The sequence below is a fragment of the Anser anser genome (assembly GCF_964211835.1).
Source record: "Anser anser genome assembly, chromosome: 25".
Taxonomy (NCBI): domain Eukaryota; kingdom Metazoa; phylum Chordata; class Aves; order Anseriformes; family Anatidae; genus Anser; species Anser anser.
The window spans coordinates 1,594,564-1,611,572 of record NC_139746.1 but is presented as its reverse complement, the minus strand read 5'-3'; the positions used below and the strand labels follow the sequence as shown (position 1 = coordinate 1,611,572).

Genomic DNA, 17,009 nt, shown 5'->3' with positions numbered 1-17,009 from the left:
CAGCTGGTGCCCGAGGACCCCCGGTGCCGCCGGAGCCCCCGCGACACGGCCCCGTGCCCTTGTCCCGCCCGGTGCCACCGCACCGTGACCGAGCTGTGCCCGCTGCTTTTGGCTCCCTCCTGCCCGTCCCCAAGGGCGCATCCACCCCAGGCTGCCCCCAGCCCCTGGTCACCCCCCCCCGGGGGCTCTGGCACAGCACCGCGCAGCGCACGGGGACGCAGCGCCGGGCTGCAGCCCCGGGGGGCTCCGGCGCGTCCCCCCCTTATTGCAGCGGTGCCGGGCGCTGCCAAGCCTCGGTCCGGGGGGGGGCAGCGAAGGGCTCCGGGGAGGCCACCCCCCCGTGGCCCCCCCTTGTCCCCAGCCACCCTCCCGGGGACAAACGGCCCCTCTCCAGCGTGGCACGGCCCCATCCGTGGCGGGCTCCGTGCGCCCCGGCGCGGCTGCGGCTCCGCTCCCGGCTCCGTGCGCGGGGACCGCGGTTTGCGGGGGGGGGCGGCGGAGCCCGGGGCCGGGAGCGGAGCTCGGGGTGGGGGGGGGGGAAGCCAGGGGGTGACCGGCAAAGGGTTGGGGGGGCGCTGGCGGGGCAGGACCCGGCGGGCGGCGAGCGGAAGGGGAGGAGGACGGGGAGGAGCATCCAGGGCGGCCACCGCGGCAGCGGCTGAACTTTGCTCTTTCGCGGGAGGCGGGGAGAGCCCGGGGCTCGGCGGAGCGGGTCCCGCCGGACCGGGCTGCATGCAGCCTCGGCGGCGGCGGCGGGGCCCGTAGGGGCAGGGGGGGCCCGGCCGGGACAGCGGCGCCTCCATCCCTGCCGGTGCCGAGGAGCGGGAGCGGAGCCGCCGGAGCGGGGGCAGCGGGCAGCGGGAGGAGGAGGAGGAGGAGGAGGAGGAGGCGGCGCCCCCCCCGCATGCGGCGGAGCCCCGGGGGCGCCGCCGAGCCCGGAGCCGCCGAGCCCCGCCGGTGGTGGTGGTGGGGGGGGCGTGGGGGGGGGGGGGGGGATGCGCGGCGCCGCGCCCCGCTCCCGCCGCCGCAAAGTTTGCGCGGGGCCCCCCCGTTAAGCGGGGCTGCGGGAGTTGGGGGGGGGGGGGGGGAGCGTGGATAGGGAGAAACCAAGAAAAAACAAGACGACAAAACGACAAAAGAATATAAATATAGGGAACCGGCCCCCATCCGCCTGCACCCCCTAGGAAAAAAAAAAAAAAAAGAAAAAAAGGAAAAAAAAAAAAAAAAAGAAAACAACGACAACAACAAAAAAAAAAAAAGCAGAAAAAGCAACTTGCTCAACTCGCTCCGGGAGGCGCCGGCCGCCGCGCACCGGGGGCGCCGCTCCATGCGGCGGCGGGGCCGGTGCTGAGCCCCCGGGGCCGCGGAGCCATGGCCATGGTGGCCGGCGGCTGGGGCGAGCCCAACGGCGGCGGCGGCGGCGGCGGCGGCGGGGAGGAGGCGGCGTCCCCGGCGGGCGGCGGCAGCGACGCGGAGCACGGCGAGGAGGAGCGGGCCGGGGCGCCCGTGGACTGCGTGGTGTGCGGGGACAAGTCCAGCGGGAAGCACTACGGCGTCTTCACCTGCGAGGGCTGCAAGAGCTTCTTCAAGCGCAGCATCCGCAGGAACCTCAGCTACACCTGCAGGTAGGGGCTGGGGGGCGGTGGGGACCCCCCCCCCCCCCCCCCCCGTTCCCGGGGGCGGCTGCGCCGCGGCGTGCTCACAGCGCGAGCGGTGGCACCGGTGCGGCTCGGTGGTGGCCACGCTGTGGCTTGGCGGTGGCCTCAGTGCGGCTCAACGGTGGCCTTGGTGCAGCTCGGCACTGGCCCCGGTGCAGCTCTGCACTGGCCCCAGTGTGGCTCTGTGGTGGCCCCGGTGCAGCTCGGTGGTGGCCCCGCTGTGGCTCTGCGGTGGCCCCGGTGCAGCTCGGCACTGGCCCCAGTGTGGCTCTGCGGTGGCCCCGGTGCAGCTCGGCACTGGCCCGGGTGCAGCTCGGTGGTGGCCCCGCTGTGGCTCTGCAGTGGCCCCGGTGCAGCTCGGCGCTGGCCCTGGTGCAGCTCGGTGATGGCTGCTCAGCCACCCCGGTGCAGCACCGATGGTGGCCCCGCTGTGGCCATGCAGTGGCTCCGCGGTGGCCCCGCTGCATCGTGGGGTCCTCCCGTGCTCTGCGCCCCACGGAAGCGGCCCCAGCCCCTGCAGGGATGGGTGTCCCTGCCCGCTCCATCCCCAGGGCCGGTGGCAGAGCGGGTCGTCGTCACCGCCCAGCTCTGCTCCAGCATTAATTGCCATTTCAGCCTGAAAATGTGCCGAGGCTGCGTGTGAGTCAGCCCGGTCACGGCCGCGCTACCCTGAGAAAAGCACCAGCACGGCACCGAGGATAATTTTAACCGGAGGTGTCGAGGGCCTGGTGCGCTGCAGGGCGCTGATCCTGCGCTGCCCTTGTGAAACGCCGCTGACGGTGCCGGGCCCAGGGGCGGTGATCCTGGACGAGCCCCTCGACCCACGCAAAGTTGGGAGCTGCAAATAACTCCAGAGCTCCTGGTGGGCTCGTGGATGCGCAGGGCTGCCGTGCCCCGGGACGGGGATTGGGGCTGTTGGCAGCACAACCGTGCACACGGGGCTCACGCGCAGGGCAGGACCCCGCGGCACGTGCGGGCGCTTCCAGCGGCGTTTGCTGACCCGGGTGGATGCGGCGAGCACGGCACCCCGCGGGCGCACCGGGTGCCCCGCTTTCTCCCCGCCCGAGGGGCTGCCGGCTGCGACCTTTGCCTCACGGTGCTGGGATGGCACCGAAAGGAGCGGGGCAGTGGTGCTCCCGCGGCGGCTGCCGTCTCCGAGCCGCCTTGCTCTCGTTTGGGCGGCCTAGATTTGTCCTCCCCCACACCTCTGCTCTGGCACCGGTGGCGTGGCACCCGTGGAATGGTGCGCGCATCCTCCCCGGCGCTGCCTCAGTTTCCCCGGCTGATCTGCGGGATGAGAGGTGCTGGTTTCCTCCGTCACGAGCTGCCGCATGGGATGGGTTGTGTGAAGACGGGGCACACGTACGGCTTTTGAGAAATGCCAGGTTCCCCATTGCGGGGGAAACAAAGGAGGTGCAAAACCAGGGCTCCTCGGGGCGGGAGGGCTGCGCCCCAGGTGCTGCCGAGGTGCGGAGGGATGCAGGGCACAGCACCCCGAGGTGCTGTGAGCAGCCCAGCCCTCGCCCCGTGCTGGTCGCCTGCTGCAGGTGGGGTCCGGCCCCCGGCTCGGCGGTGCAGCGGAGGGTCGGGAGTTTTCCAAGTGCGCAGCAACTATTGAAGGGGCAGGGAACAATGCTCTCCTGTGGCAGCCCTGGCATCTGCTTTGTCGAAGGAGTCAAAAGCAGCAGCGAGCCAAGATTGCTCTAATTTGAATATTAAAAGTGAGTTGGATTCAGTTTAGTTCTTGCGCTAAATAATTACATGTTCTAATTACATAATTAGCACAGTATACGCCTTTTGTGTTCTCACAGTTTCCCAGGTCGCTGCAGCGGATCAGCTGGGAAACTCGCTACGAGCTGCCGGCGTTAGCCGAGGCTATTTTGGGTTTTTGTGGGGCCGGGGGGGGGCAATCAGGCGTGCCCCCGCCGCGCTGGCCCTGGGGAGGTTTGGCCACGGTGCCGGGCGCGGGCGCCTGGCTGATGAAGATGTAACCTGCCGTTGCGATTAGCGATCGCTGCTCCCCTGGAATAACTTTTATCAGCAGCGCGTTCGGAATGTGTTAAGCGCAGCGGTGATGTTCAGGGCGAATTAATTCCGGTTTGAGCGCCGCGGGAATCCCTGCGTGCCTCTCCTCCGGAGTCGTGTCGGAATGAGGATGTTCGTGTCGGGGCTCCCAGGCAGAGCCGAGCTGCTGCCGGCCCGCGGCACGGCCTGCGACTTCCTGCCTCTTGCTTTATACGGCTTAATTTTATTGCCAATTCATCGATAACCCCTTTTCCTCCTCACAAACTGCGGCGGCCGCTGGGTGGGATGTGAGCGCCCGCTGTCACCCGCGCCCTGCTGCGGCCCTTGGCCGCTGGGATCAGGGCCACGGGGCTGAGCCGCCGGCGATGCTTCGGGAACGTCCCTGGCAGCCTGGCCCAGCCCAGCTTTCTGCCCTTTTACCCCAATTTCACCCCGTTGATGCCCAAGCAAACCCGTTGCGTGGTGCAGGACCGCTCGGGGCCCAGGATGAGGATGCATTTCCAGGAGGGCCATGAAATGGGCCTGACCCCATTTCAGGCTCTGAGGCTGCTCAGGGGGCACTGGGGAGCATCCCCCTGGCCGGCGCAGAGCGGTGGCCCCCAGGACCCGGCCCCACAGCGGCCGTGCCCGCAGGGGCAGCCCAGTCCTGCAGCTCCGTAGGAAATAGTTGGAATTCCTCGCGCGGCCGGGGCCACTCCTGCCTCCAGCCAGCGGCCTCGTGATGGGGGCGCGGGGCATTGCCGGGGGTGGGAGCCCCCAGCCCCGCGCTTCTCTTCCCTCTGCGGAGCTCCTCCCGTGCCGCGGGGGCTTCTGCGGCTTTCCCAAACCCCTGGGCATTGCTGGAAACACAAACCCTCAGCCCTTCCTGTTGGAAATAGCTCGCGGTCTCTGTTACCATAGCATCTGCGTGCGGGCGAGCGTGTGTGTGTGTGTGTGAGTGTGTGCACAGGGGCGGCGTGGCACCGGGAGGAGGCTGCGGGGCCGTGCCCGAGGGCACCGGCGCTGGCGGTGGCGGAGGAGCCCGGCGGGGACGTCGCGGTGCTGCCCGGTGCCACGTCTGCCCTGTCCTCCCTGCAGGTCCAACCGCGACTGCCAGATCGACCAGCACCACCGCAACCAATGCCAGTACTGCCGCCTGAAGAAGTGCTTCCGCGTGGGGATGAGGAAGGAAGGTAACGCCAGCACCGCGGGGACGGGGACGGGGACAGCTCCCACCCGGGCCACCAGCCCCGTGCCGCTTCACCGGGCGCTCGCCCAGCTCTCCGAAAACCTCTCACCCTCTTTGCAGCATCAGCCTGGGGCCAGACCTCCCTCTTTTGCCCCTTTTTCCTCCTTTTTCGCCCTCGGGGCCAGCGGAGCAGGTGGTGTTTGTTTAGAAAGCTGCGCGCTGATAAGGTGACACACCTGGAGCCGCCCGGGCGCGCGCCCCGGGCGCGGTGGAGGTCGGCTGGGAACGGCGCTGCTGCAGCCGGGGCCATGCAAATCCTGTTGAGAGCTGCACGGCCGCTTGGCTTGGGCCAAACACCCCCCAGGCTGCTGCAGACGGAGCTGTCCTGAAAATGAAGGATTTCAGCTCGAAGCAGAGGCAGCAGCAGGGTGGCACGTGTGCGCCTGGGGCGAGCTCAGGGTCGCCGTCACCCATGGTGCCACGTGCCCCCGTCTGATCTGGGCTTCAGGGGTCCGGGCTGGGATGGAGGGTGCTGAGCTTCAGCTGCGCACCCTGGGGGCTGTGTCCCTGCTGCAGGCACGAGCCGGGGCTCGGCGTGGGCTCGGCGCAGTGCTGGGGCTGCTCAGCGGCAGGTGGCATTAACGCAAGGAGCAGGGAGAAGGGTACTGGAAGCAGGACAGTAATTCCCTCCTTTCCAGAGGAGTCGAGATGGCATTATTGCCACTTAGCATGATTTAGAGCTCTCATTTAAGTGGCTCATGAACAGCCCATAAATTAATTACTAGGGACTGAGCAAATAGTGGGCGCTAATGGGAGAGGGGGGAGCTGAAAAATGGCTCTCCCCGCACGCAATTAGGAGGGGGAGTGCCCCGGGGTTAACGACACTTCCAAGATGGACGTTTTATTTGCAAATAAATGATTGCCGCCATGCAATGACCTTGGGCAGCAATCGCCCTGCGCCGCCGCAGCTGGTGCGGGGGGGGGCCGCAGTGCCGGCGAGGCGCCCGCTTGGGCACGGCACAGCCGGAGCCAGGTCCCGGCGTCCTGGCACGGGGTCGGGCGGTGGCGCTTTCCCAGCCCTGCTGCTGCTCGGAGGCCGTGGCCAAGGAGCTGCCAGTGAAGCACCAGGGTGCTGAATACATGAGCGCAGCAGCTCGCATGCGCCGCCTCCCTCTCCTGCAGCGCCTGAAAGCCGCCTGTTGTTCGCGGGGCTGCGGGCAGGAGGTGCCAGGATCCGTCCCTGCACAGGGCACAGAGGAGCCCGGGTGCACCCACGGGTCCCCCGGGAGCTGGGTGGGGGCAGAAGCTGGATGCGGGATGCACAGCGCGGTCAGACACCCCCTCTGCTTCCCTCTCAGCCGTGCAGCGGGGCCGGATCCCCCCCACGCACTCCAGCACCAGCCCCAACACCATGCCCAGCGGGGAATACTTCAACGGGCAGCCGGTGTCGGAGCTCATCTCGCAGCTGCTGCGGGCTGAGCCCTACCCGGCCGCCCGCTACGGCTCGCAGTACGCGCAGCAGGGCAGCGTCATGGGCATCGACAACATCTGCGAGCTGGCCGCCCGCCTCCTCTTCAGCACGGTGGAGTGGGCTCGCAACATCCCCTTCTTCCCCGAGCTGCCCGTCTCGGACCAGGTGGCCCTGCTGCGGCTCAGCTGGAGCGAGCTCTTCGTGCTCAACGCGGCGCAGTCGGCGCTGCCGCTGCACATGGCCCCGCTGCTGGCCGCCGCCGGCTTCCACGCCTCGCCCATGTCGGCCGACCGCGTCGTCTCCTTCATGGACCAGATCCGCATCTTCCAGGACCAGGTGGAGAAGCTCAACCGGCTCCAGGTGGACTCGGCCGAGTACAGCTGCCTCAAAGCCATCGCGCTCTTCACGCCGGGTAGGTCGGTGCCGCCGCCGCCGTGCTCGAGCCCCGTATCCACCCCACGCAGCCGTGAGCCCGCAGGGAGCGTCTCCTTCGGGATTTGGGGATCCCGTCTCCATTGGGATTTGGGGAGCAGGGAGCATCGGGGGGGGGGACCTTGCACCCTCAGCACCTCTCTGCTGTGGTTTGAAGCATCCCGGCTCATCCTTCTGAGGGGCTGAGCGTCTCTGGGGTGACGGAATGAGCAAAACAAATCTCCCCGTGCACTAACGGGTGTTGGGAACCTCCCCATCTGCTGGTCCGTGCGTGCTCGGCGTGATCCACAGAGAAGCTGCAGGCTCTGCAGCAGCCCCTTGCAGCTGGAGCAATCCCCACGTGCAGCATGGCCTCGGGGGGGGGGCAGCCCCCATGGACACCGTGGGTGCCCTCGCTTCGGGTGGGTGCAGGCGCGGGGCTCTGCATCGCGCCTGGCAGGAGCTGGGTGCCGATGGAGAGGGGCAGAGGGTCCTGGGGGGGTGAAGGGTGGGGGTGTCTCTGACCGCAGCCCCCTCCCCTAACCCCTCTCCATTCCCCCCGCAGATGCCTGCGGCCTCTCGGACCCGGCGCACGTGGAGAGCCTGCAGGAGAAGGCGCAGGTGGCCCTGACCGAGTACGTGCGCGCGCAGTACCCCTCGCAGCCCCAGCGCTTCGGCCGCCTCCTGCTGCGGCTGCCGGCGCTGCGGGCCGTGCCGGCCTCCCTCATCTCGCAGCTCTTCTTCATGAGGCTGGTGGGGAAGACGCCGATCGAAACACTAATCAGGGACATGCTGCTGTCCGGGAGCACCTTCAACTGGCCCTACGGGACGGGGCAGTAGGGGACAAAGACAAGGATGCTCCCGATGGGGACGCCCCGGGCACCCCTGAGATGCCAAACCCCATTTCCCTCCGGAGACGCAGCCGGTGCCGTCCCCAGGGCCCTGAACTGCTCGAGCCCCCCGTGACTCGTCCGCCCGGGGGCTGCTCCCCCCCGGGGTGAGCCCCGAAAGCCGCGCGGTAGCGGCGTTGTGCTCCGGAACCCAACGGTACCGCTCCGCTCGCTGCAGGCGGCCGCCGGACTTTTCCTCAACCCCGCCAAGCAGAATTCGGCCGCCGTGGGGCACGGAGGACCCCGGGCAGCACCGGGGCTCAATCCCGGCTCCGTAAGGCAGGATCCGGCCCGGGGAAGGAGCCTCCAGCCTCTTGCTGCCTGTCCCCATCCGGATTGCAGGCGTCGGGGTGGAGGCGATGGAGCTGGAAGCAGCCTCGGAGCGGGGGGCTGCGCAGAGGGGTCCTGGCACGTGCCCTCCCCCCGAATCCTGCCCATGGTGGGCAGGGGCTCATTCAAAGCCCCTTCGCACCCTCCCAGGACAGATCTGGCCTCGCGGACTGAAGCGCCGACCTCGGAGCAGCCCTTCTGGGGCCAGGCTCCCGCCCCCCAGCCCTGCACTTTCCACTGAAGCATCTCCGACACCGGGGCGCGGGGTGGGCGGTGTTGGGGGGGGGGCTGGGGGTGTCTGGCACCGTGCACGACGTGGGTGCAATTACAGGCGTCCTTCCTGGGTGCTCTGCACCCAGCCCAGCCCCTTTTCCCCCCCAGGGTCACTCCAGCGCCTTCCCTTCCCTGCTGCTGCTTGCTTGCTTGGTGCTTTGCCCCCCCCCCCCCCCCCCATGGATTTTGGGGAGGGGTAAATGGATGTGGGCATCCCCCCCCCTCCCCCCCACTCGCTCTATTCCCATGCCTCATTTTTAAGCCAGGACCAGGTGAGAGGGGGGTGGGGGGGAGCCAAAAAAATCAGTCTGGAAAGTGGGGGCACTGGGGGGACAGGGGGGGGACACAAACGGGGCTGGGGGGGGCGTCCCCGTCCCCCGCCCGGGTCCTCGCAGCGAGGCTCTGCTTCTCAGGGGTACGTGCTGTGCAGACAGAGGCAGGATTCGGCGGGGATTTGTCATTTAGATTGATTCACTGAAAAATATAATCCTTGTTCAATGATACTAAACAAATTAACGGAAGTCAATAAAGATGTTTCTTACAACGCCGGGGGGCTGTGCTGGACGGGGGTGATGCTGAACCCCCCCCCCGGGTGGTGGGGAGATGGGGTCGAGCGGTGAATTAAGCCCCAAAAATGCTGGGGGGGGAGTGGAGGGTGATGTTCTTCACCCCAAAGGTTCCTCGGGGTGAGTAAATCCCAGTGCACGTGGTCTGGCTGGGGAAGGGGCGGCGCTGGGGTGTAAGGGGGGGTTTGGACCTCGTCTGTGGGCCCTGACTTAAAATCAACAGATACAGTTTATTTAAACAAACGACGGTAAAAATTACACAGTTTCAGCCAGTTCCTTCCAAAATCTCACCCCCACCTAGCAGCTGCCCGGGGGGGGGGGCTCAGCCTCCCTGCCACAGGGCCGGGGGATGCTCTGCCTTCCCGCGACGCGGCCGCGATCCTGCCCTGGGTGCTGCGGGCTCCCAGCACCAGCGCGGGGCTGGGGGGCCACATTCTGGCACCCCGAGGTGCCACGGGGCTGGTGCAGACCCCGCTCCGGACCCCAGCACTTCCCGGAGGCAGGGGGGGCGGCTCGCTCACACCTCCCCAGGCCAGGGGACGGGTGCTCAGGACCCCCCCCCCCCAAACATATTTACAGCACGAGGAGGGGAAACGGCCCCCAGCACGCACCCAGCGAAGGCACTCGGGGGTATTCACAGTGGCTGGGGTCGACGCCCAGGGGTCGCTTTGGATGTTGGTTTGTTTTTTTTTACAAAAAGGTACAAAACGCATAGGTGGGAGTCTGCGCGGCGGCGGGGCCGGCGGTGCCCCCCCTGGCACGCATCCTGCCGCGGCGCGGGTTAACCCCGCACCTTGTCGTAGTCGCTCACCATGCGCTTGATGTGGAAGAGCTTGTTGCGCAGCGCCTTGGTCTCCATCTTCTTGGTCTGGTAGTCGGGGCTCTGCAAGGCGGCGCGAGGGCAGGCGTCAGCGCCCGTGGGCCGGGGCTGCTCGGCCACGGCACCGCGGGGCTGGGGGGGGGGGGGGAGCTGGAGCCGGGGGTGGGGGGCAGCGCCGAGCCTGGCCCCGCTCACGGGTTGGGGATGGAGAAGCAGGAGCAGGCCCCCAGGGAGCACCGCCTGCCGTGATATCCCCCGGCCGGGGGGGCTGCACATCCCTGCAGCGCATTTTTTTTTTTGCCCTCCCCCAGGCGCAGCGCACCCGAGCAACCCAATTTCAACCGGGATGTGGGAACTGAGAGCGACCGGGCTCCGCGCACTCACCCGCTTCAAGTCCTTCAGCTGGTTGTATTCCTCTGCCACGTCCTACAAAGGAAACGGGTACGGGGGGGGGGGGGGTTACGAGCAGCCCCGAGGGGGGGTGTCCTGCAGGGACAAGTGCTCCCCAGTGCCCCGCAGCACCAGCTGGTATCCCCAAAGCTACACAGCATCCCCCATGCCCTGTGGCATCCCTGGTGCCTTGCAGCATCCCCAAAGGTATGCAGCATCCCAAAAGCTATGCATCGTCCCCAAAAGCTATGCATCGTCCCTGGTGCCCTGCAGCGTCCCAAAAGTTGTGCAGCATCCCCGGTACCCTGCAGCATCCCAAAAATTATGCATCGTCCCTGGTGCCCTGTAGCATTTCCGGTACACTGCAGCATCCCCAAAACCTCCAGGGCATCCCCAAAGCCGCAAGGTGTCCCCCCCGGCCCCGAGCCCATACTTGGTACTGGGGGCTGTCCTCGGAGATGCTGTCGAGCTCCTTGCTGAGCTGGTTGAGGCGGTCGTTGACGCCGTCCATCTCGGCGCAGAGCTGCTTGTAGCGCTTGAGGTCGGTGTCGAACTCCTGCTTGTACTTCTGGCGCGCGCCGTCCGACGTGATGGGGGGGTAGAGGCTGCGGGACAGGGGCAGGGTCAGGCCCCGCGGGGGCAGCTGCGGGCTGGGGACCCCCACGAGGCTCCCCCCTCACCTGGCCCACTGGTCCTGGTCCCGCTCGTCGCTGGACTCCACAGCCGTGGTGTAGTCGGTCTCGTACTGCGACTCGTCCAGCTCGGGGTTGCGCCGCCGCCTGCGGCCGCGCCGTGCGGGCGCTTTGCTGGGCTGCTCCTTCACCTTCTCCTCCACGGGGCTGGTGCTGGTCGCGCGGTCCGGCTGGTCACTGCGGGGACACGGGGACATCAGCACGGTGCAGACGGATGCCCCCAGCACCCCCCGCCCAGCCGGCAGCGCCCCCCACTCACCCCCGGCTGCTGTAGGTCCCGGAGGGGTAGTAGGCGGTGTTGGGGGGCACGTAGCTGTAGGAGGGCGCGCTGTAGGGCGGCGCGTTGACGGGGCTGGTCGGCTTCTCCGAGTAGGCGAGCGTGGCCGTCTCGTCCTGCACGCTGGCCCCGTCCGCCACGTTCTTCACCTGCGAGCAGCGAGAGGGGCTCAGTGGGGGGACGGTGGCACCGGGGACGCTGTCACCGTCCCGCGTGGCCGGAGAAACCCCGGTGCGACCGCTGCGACCCTGCCTGGGGTGCTGATAGGGAGGGGGACCGGCAGAGCTGCTGCACGATGTCCTGCTAGGGGGGGAAGGCAAGGGCTGCGGGAGCCCCCCCAGGCAGGAGAAGCAGCATTTTGGGAGGAGGACGTGCCCATGGACCCCACAGCAGGTGACATTGCCCCGCACGGAGCCACCGTGTGCGCTCCAGCACAGGCGCACACGTGCCTGGGGGCACCCAGCATCCCTCCTGCACCCCCAGGTGACGGCCCCCCGGCTTTGCTGGGTCCCGCATCGCCCCCCCAGGTGCTCGCTGCCCACGCAGGGGACGTTTGCACCGGCCGCACGGGGCTCCTGGAGGAGGACGTGGGCCTGGCTGGGCAGATGTCCCATCCCGTCCCCCGCCTTCCTTCCTGCCCTTTGTGGGTTGTTTGTGCCGGGACGGAAGCCGGTCCCTGCCGGGGGCCGAGATGGTGGCCCTGGGGACGTCAGCTGAGAACTCCGGCCGGCAAAGCAGCTTCCTCTGCTGCTTTTCCCCCACTAACGACGACGCCGTTAAGCGAGGGCCCCAGGTGAGACCGCCACCGGCGTGGGGACAGACACGTCCCCGTGCCACGCCAGGACGGAGCCGGAGACTCACGCCCACTCGAAGGTCACCTCTCTATCTCAGTCTCAGCCGTAAACTGGGAATGAGATGTCCCGGGGATGGTTTCACACCCTGACACACCGATACTTCCCGGCCGCAGCGTCCCCAAAAAGCTGGCAGGTGCCACCAAGGGGCACCGGCGGAGCTGGGGACACCGCAGGCGAGGAGCACCGGGGGTGCAGGGGCTGTCCCCCAGCCGGCCGGCCCTGCTGCGGGCCAGGAAATGCTTAGCAAGGGAGGGACTTTTAACAAAAATAAATAAACCAGAACAAAGGTGTTTTTGCAAAAAGAAAAACAAATATTAGATGTACACACACGGAGGGGTGCGTGCGCACACAAGGAGCCGGGCTGAGGGTTTGAAACCGAGCGCTTTGCTGGACTCTGGGATGGCAGGGAATGTTTAAGATCAACGTGAGCTACTTGTTGTCCCCATGGGGTCCTGGTGGGGGAGAGCCCTGTCCCCTGGCACCCCAATACCTGGGCACCCCAATGCAGCTTGTCTGGGCTGTCCTGGTCTGGTGGGGACGGGGACTGGGATGGGAATGGGGTCAGCCTCAGCCAGGGCACAGCAGCACCCAAGAGCAGTGCTGAAGGACGCAGGCACGTTTCCCAGCCCTGGATCAAAGCCCTGGAGCAGGCAGAGCACCCCAGGGCCCCTCCCCGCCCTCCCTGGGAGCAGCCCCCAGCACCCAGGGGACACCGGGGTGTCACGGTGCGCACGGAGCCAGGCTGGTGGGACAGAACCAGGCCACAGCTGGGTGGCACGGCCCAGAGCCACGTCCCCGGAGCCGAGTTAATCATTGACGAGACCGAAACCGAATCGTGCCGGCGGCCAGCGCTGGCAGGAGCTGGGCGAACAAAGGGGAGAGGGCGCGAAGCCTCGGCGGCGCGCTGCTGGCGCCCGGCCCATCTGATCCGACCCTGTTTGTCTTTCAGGGAGGTCGAGCTCGCCCAGCCCTGCTCCGTTCCCAAAGCATCGCGGCGCAGGGGCACGGTACCGGGTGGAAAAAGCCAAAAAAAAAAAAAAAAAAAAAAAGGGGTGCCAGGGAGGGACCTTGTGGTCCCGTGCGCTGCCTGGCGCTATCGGTGATAACGGCGCACCCCGGGAGCTCCCGGCTGCGGGGCTGGGGATGTGCAAACACCGCGGTGAGGTGCTGGCAGAATGAGGCTCCTGGCACGAGGCTGGGCTGGGGACGGGCACGGTGCAGCCACGGTGGCACAGCCGAGTGCAGGGAGCAGCCCCCCGGGACTCACCCACTCCTCCACGTTGGGGCCCTCCTGCAGCACCGGCGCCTTGTCCCAGTAGATGTTGGCCTTGCCGTACTTCCAGATCTTGCTCCGCGTCTTGTGGGCGAAGAAGCAGATGAGGCAGAGCAGGAGGACGATGAGGAAGCCGCACACGATGGCCACAGCCTGGAGGAGAGGGAGGGAGGAGGGTGAGGAGGGGGGCAGGCTCTGGGAAGCCCCCTTCCAGGCAGAGCAGGGGTCTGGTTACCCAACCCCTCCCTGAGGCCGAATGGGAAGCGCTCCCCCCCTCCCAAACACCCCCGGTTTTGGATGGGCGGTGGGACAGACTCTGCCCGGGGCTCACCGGGCTTTGGAGAGCTTTTGGCCCAGCCCCAGCAGTGGAAGAGGATTTGGTTTTCTCGTGGGGACAGGACAAGTGCAGGTCCCAGGGAGGTGGCCCCCCCCCCCCAGCACCTGGGGCCCCGAGCCAGCTCCTGCACCCGAGAACAGGGACCCTGCCCGTGGGGGTGCCGTAGCACCGGCGTTCCCACGAGCCAGATCTCCGCAGCTGCACAGAAATCGGGGCCGAGCAGGGACGGATCAGGGCCACGCTGAGCCCTCGAGCCCGCGGCTCCCCCCCTGCTAAGCCTGCGCTCAGGGCGCAGGAATGCGGCACGGCCAGCCCAGCCGGCCGGGAACCGGCAGCACCAGTTCCACCCCAGTGCCGCGCAGGAGCCCCCGCTGGCCCCAGCCGAAACCGGGGCCGCTGAGCCCTGGTTCGCAGGATCCCGCTGCCTCCTGCCCCACTGACCCCAGCGCAGCCCGGCGCACAGCACCACGCGCAGCCCCGATCCCACCCCCCCGCAGGCACGCCAGGCTTGCTGAAATACTTTTACGAGCAGGGAGAGCAAAGTACCAGGTAGCAGAGCTGTGCTGGGGCGCAGCACGTCCCCTCCCCGAAACTCCCCTGCTCTGCCGGTTGCGCCGGCACCCTCCCTGCCGCCCAACGGTGCCAGAAACGCTAAGGACGGAGCGGGAAGTCCCAGCTGGCTGGGGACGCCGCGTCTCACAGCCGGCCCAAGGGCAGCACAAGCAGTTACAGACACTCTCCTTCCCGCACTCGGCTGCGATAAGCGGCGCTGACCTTGCTCAGCCTCACGGCCTTGGGCTTTGACCCAAAAAGGGGGAGGTCTGGAGGTGGCGGGGGGACACACTCACCTCCTGGGGGTCCACGGTGCAGTAGTGGTAGATGTACTGGTTGAGGTAAGTGCTGCTGCTGTACACCTGGCTGCACATGGCCAGCAAGGAGCTGTAGTAGTAGCTGCCGGTCATCTGCGCCTGGGGGTTGACGCCCACGACGTAGACGATGGAGGCGATGAGCATGACGAAGGCCAGCACGGCGCACACCACGATGACCACCAGGTAGAAGCGGCGGGAGCGCGAGCTGCTCGACTTGCTGATGCTGGCCACCAGGAGCCCCAGCTGGGCCAGGAAGCAGAGCACGGCCATGCCGATCATGAAGCCGTTGGCCGTCCGCGGGTTGGTGACCCCGCCGTAGTAGCCCCCGTACCCGTAGTTGTAGCCCAGCCCGCTGCCGTAGTAGCTGGAGCCGTAGTAGCCGCCCAGCCCGTTTCCGAAACCCCCCCCCAAGCCGTAGCCGTAGTCCCAGGCGAGGGTGGAGGCCACGCAGGCGAAGATGGCGATGCAGAGCATGATGATCACGGCTTCCAGGATCCTCACCACGCCGGGCGGCGAGGTCCACTTGTAGAAGTGCTGCGGCGCATCCTCGATGTAGTAGGAGCCCGGCGGGGGCGAGCGGGCGCCGTAGTCGTAGCCGTAATCACCCGGCGGGGGCCCGTAGCCCGTGGGGGAGCCGTAACTCATGGGGGGGCCGTCGTAGGACTTCTTGCTGAACATGGTGGCGGTGGGGAGAGCCTGGGGGGAGACGGACGGAGCTGCGGGAGCGAGGCGGGCGCGCGCGGCACCGCCGGGTTTCCACGTCTCCGCGCGCCCGGTGGGGACTTTGGTCTCCCGTCACCGTAAACAAGCGCCCGCCCGTGCCCGACGCCACGCCACGGGAGTCACCTCTGCTCACGGGGAAACTGAGGCGTGGGGTGGAGAAGGGAGGCGAGTGAGTCACGGGGCATCTCCCTGCACACCCAGCCCTGCCCCGCGCTGGGGACCCCGCGCTGCCGGCCCCGGCCCCCACCCGACTGCGGCCGCCTGAATGCATTGGATTGTTTAAAACCCTAATTAAACCAGAAAAGCTCTTACCCAAGGCTAGCGCTAACCCTGAGGGTTTCTCCGTAAGCAGCTCCGGTTGGATTAAAAAAATAATAATAATAATAATAATAACACAGGGCACATTACCAACACCGCAGTGAAAAGCGGTAAATGGGGGCGGATCAAAGGGGGGTGACGCGTTTCCTCGCTGCCACCGCTGGAGAGCTGCCGCATGGAGCCAGGCGCCCCCTGCCCGGGACCCCCGCCCCAACAGGGCCGCCCCAGCCCCACAGTTGCTCCCTGCCTCCGGTTCCTGCCCTCCTCCGTGCGGTTGGCCTCTCCAAAACACCTTCTGGCTTTGCTTTCCCACAAGTTTACTCCGAGCCAAACCACCGCCGGGAGCGTTTTGGAGGGCCGGGGAGAAACGCCAGGATAACGCTGCTGGAAGCGGGGAACCCCTCCGAGGGGGCTGGGGGGCAAAGCAGGGGCTCTGCAAAGCCCAGCGGGCTCCTGGCGCTGCTCCACCACCTCCGGGCTGCACAGAGCCGCCCTTCTCCACCCCACGAAAGCGAAACCCCAAGAGCTCAGCGGGGACCCCCCCGGCGGGCATCGCCGGAGTGGGACGCAGCGTGGAGGGGGGGGAGGAACCTGAACCCTGCATGGGAAACCCAAGCCGGGGGCAGGTGGCAGCGGGTCCGGGGTGTCCGTGCCCACCTGGGGGCCAGGGGCTCGGTCCCTTCGCCCCAAACGAGGGTGGTCCCAAGCCCGTGCCCCAGCGCGGCGCTGGGGCAGCACCTCCCGGGGTGCCCGCGGCTTTTTTCTCGGGTATCCTCACGCTGCCCCCAGCTCTGCGCAGCCCCAAAGCCTTGGGCTGGCGTGGGGGGAGACCCAGCAGCAAGGGGAGCTGCAAAGCGCCCCCCCCCCCCCCGGGGACCCCCCAGCTCCCGCGCCCCCCTCCCCGCCACCGGGGCTCAACCCCGGTGTCCGCGTCCCGACGGGGGCAGCGCCGTCCCCGCGCTGGTTTTGGGGGGGATTTTTTATTTTTTTTTTTAAAGGTGGGGGGCTCGGGGTCCGCCCCCCACCCCTGCACCCCCCCAACCTCCCGCGGAGCCCCGGGAAGCGCCGCCGCCGCCGCCGCCTCCCACCTGCCCGGTGCGGCTCCGGGAACCGGGCGCGCCCGCTCCGGTCCCGACGGAGCCCCCGGGGGTTCCCCGAGCCCCCCCCCCCCGGTGTGCGGCGGGGACCGAGCCCCTGGGGACCCCCCCCCACCCCGATACCGGTCCCGGAGCCCCTTACCTGGCCGCCCCCCCCGCCTCTTTGTTCCCGTAAAATGGCAGCCGGGAGCAGCGGCACCGCCGCCGCCGGGCGCTGCAGGGAACCGGCCCCGGTTTCCGCCTCCGGGGGGGGAGCCCCGGGGGCGGCCCCGCTGCTCCCCGCCCGGCCCCCGCCCGGGGGGAGGTGGCGGCGGGGGCTCGGCGGCTCCGGGGAGGGGGGGGGGGCTATGGGGGGCTCACACGCGCGGCGGTTCCGCTGGGGGGGGGGGGGGGGCTCGGGGTCCCCGGGGGCTGGGGGGGCGCAAAGAGGCCAGGGCCGTGCCCCCCCCCCCCCCCCATCCGGAGCCGTGGCACTGGGGGGGGTCCTGTTGGGTACCGGGGCTCCTCTCGCTATCCCAGGGGACAGGAGCGTCCCTGGGGGGGGGGTTGCCAGCTGGTGGAGCCCCC

The 17,009-nt window shown here is 68.1% G+C and overlaps 2 protein-coding genes across 3 annotated transcripts; one reads left to right on the top strand and one right to left on the bottom strand.

Annotated features, from left to right (window-relative positions):
* Nucleotides 1-1,073: 1,073 nt before the first annotated feature.
* Nucleotides 1,074-8,770, top strand: NR2F6 (nuclear receptor subfamily 2 group F member 6). The gene is made up of 4 exons (XM_083810565.1): nt 1,074-1,625; nt 4,761-4,855; nt 6,210-6,734; nt 7,299-8,770. Exons 1-4 carry the CDS (start codon nt 1,372-1,374, stop codon nt 7,571-7,573), a joined length of 1,149 nt encoding a protein of 382 aa, XP_083666691.1. The 5' UTR covers nt 1,074-1,371; the 3' UTR covers nt 7,574-8,770.
* Nucleotides 8,771-9,002: 232 nt separating this feature from the next.
* Nucleotides 9,003-16,734, bottom strand: OCLN (occludin). 2 transcript variants are annotated; one of them, XM_083810561.1, is made up of 8 exons: nt 16,585-16,734; nt 14,284-15,000; nt 13,093-13,251; nt 10,954-11,120; nt 10,683-10,871; nt 10,436-10,607; nt 9,997-10,038; nt 9,003-9,675 (listed from the first exon to the last, which is right to left on the bottom strand). In XM_083810561.1, the coding sequence occupies exons 2-8, from the start codon at nt 14,980-14,982 to the stop codon at nt 9,574-9,576; spliced, it is 1,530 nt and encodes a 509-aa protein (XP_083666687.1). In that variant the 5' UTR covers nt 14,983-15,000; nt 16,585-16,734; the 3' UTR covers nt 9,003-9,573. The 2 variants fall into 2 exon arrangements, with proteins under 2 accessions (XP_083666687.1, XP_083666686.1); XM_083810560.1 differs by having other exon boundaries at nt 14,284-15,167; nt 16,585-16,655.
* Between the last annotated feature and the right edge of the window lie 275 nt (nt 16,735-17,009).

What these genes read in the sequence shown, in the direction of transcription:
- NR2F6 (XM_083810565.1), top strand. Translation starts at nt 1,372, where the DNA reads ATGGCCATGGTGGCCGGCGGCTGGGGCGAGCCCAACGGCGGCGGCGGC. An exon ending in AACCTCAGCTACACCTGCAG is followed by an intron (nt 1,626 to 4,760) that starts GTAGGGGCTGGG and finishes TCCTCCCTGCAG; the next exon opens with GTCCAACCGCGACTGCCAGA. An exon ending in CGTGGGGATGAGGAAGGAAG is followed by an intron (nt 4,856 to 6,209) that starts GTAACGCCAGCA and finishes CTTCCCTCTCAG; the next exon opens with CCGTGCAGCGGGGCCGGATC.
- OCLN (XM_083810561.1), bottom strand. Translation starts at nt 14,982, where the DNA reads ATGTTCAGCAAGAAGTCCTACGACGGCCCCCCCATGAGTTACGGCTCC. An exon ending in GCACCGTGGACCCCCAGGAG is followed by an intron (nt 13,252 to 14,283) that starts GTGAGTGTGTCC and finishes CCTCTCCTCCAG; the next exon opens with GCTGTGGCCATCGTGTGCGG. An exon ending in AGCTGAAGGACTTGAAGCGG is followed by an intron (nt 9,676 to 9,996) that starts GTGAGTGCGCGG and finishes GCCGCCTTGCAG; the next exon opens with AGCCCCGACTACCAGACCAA.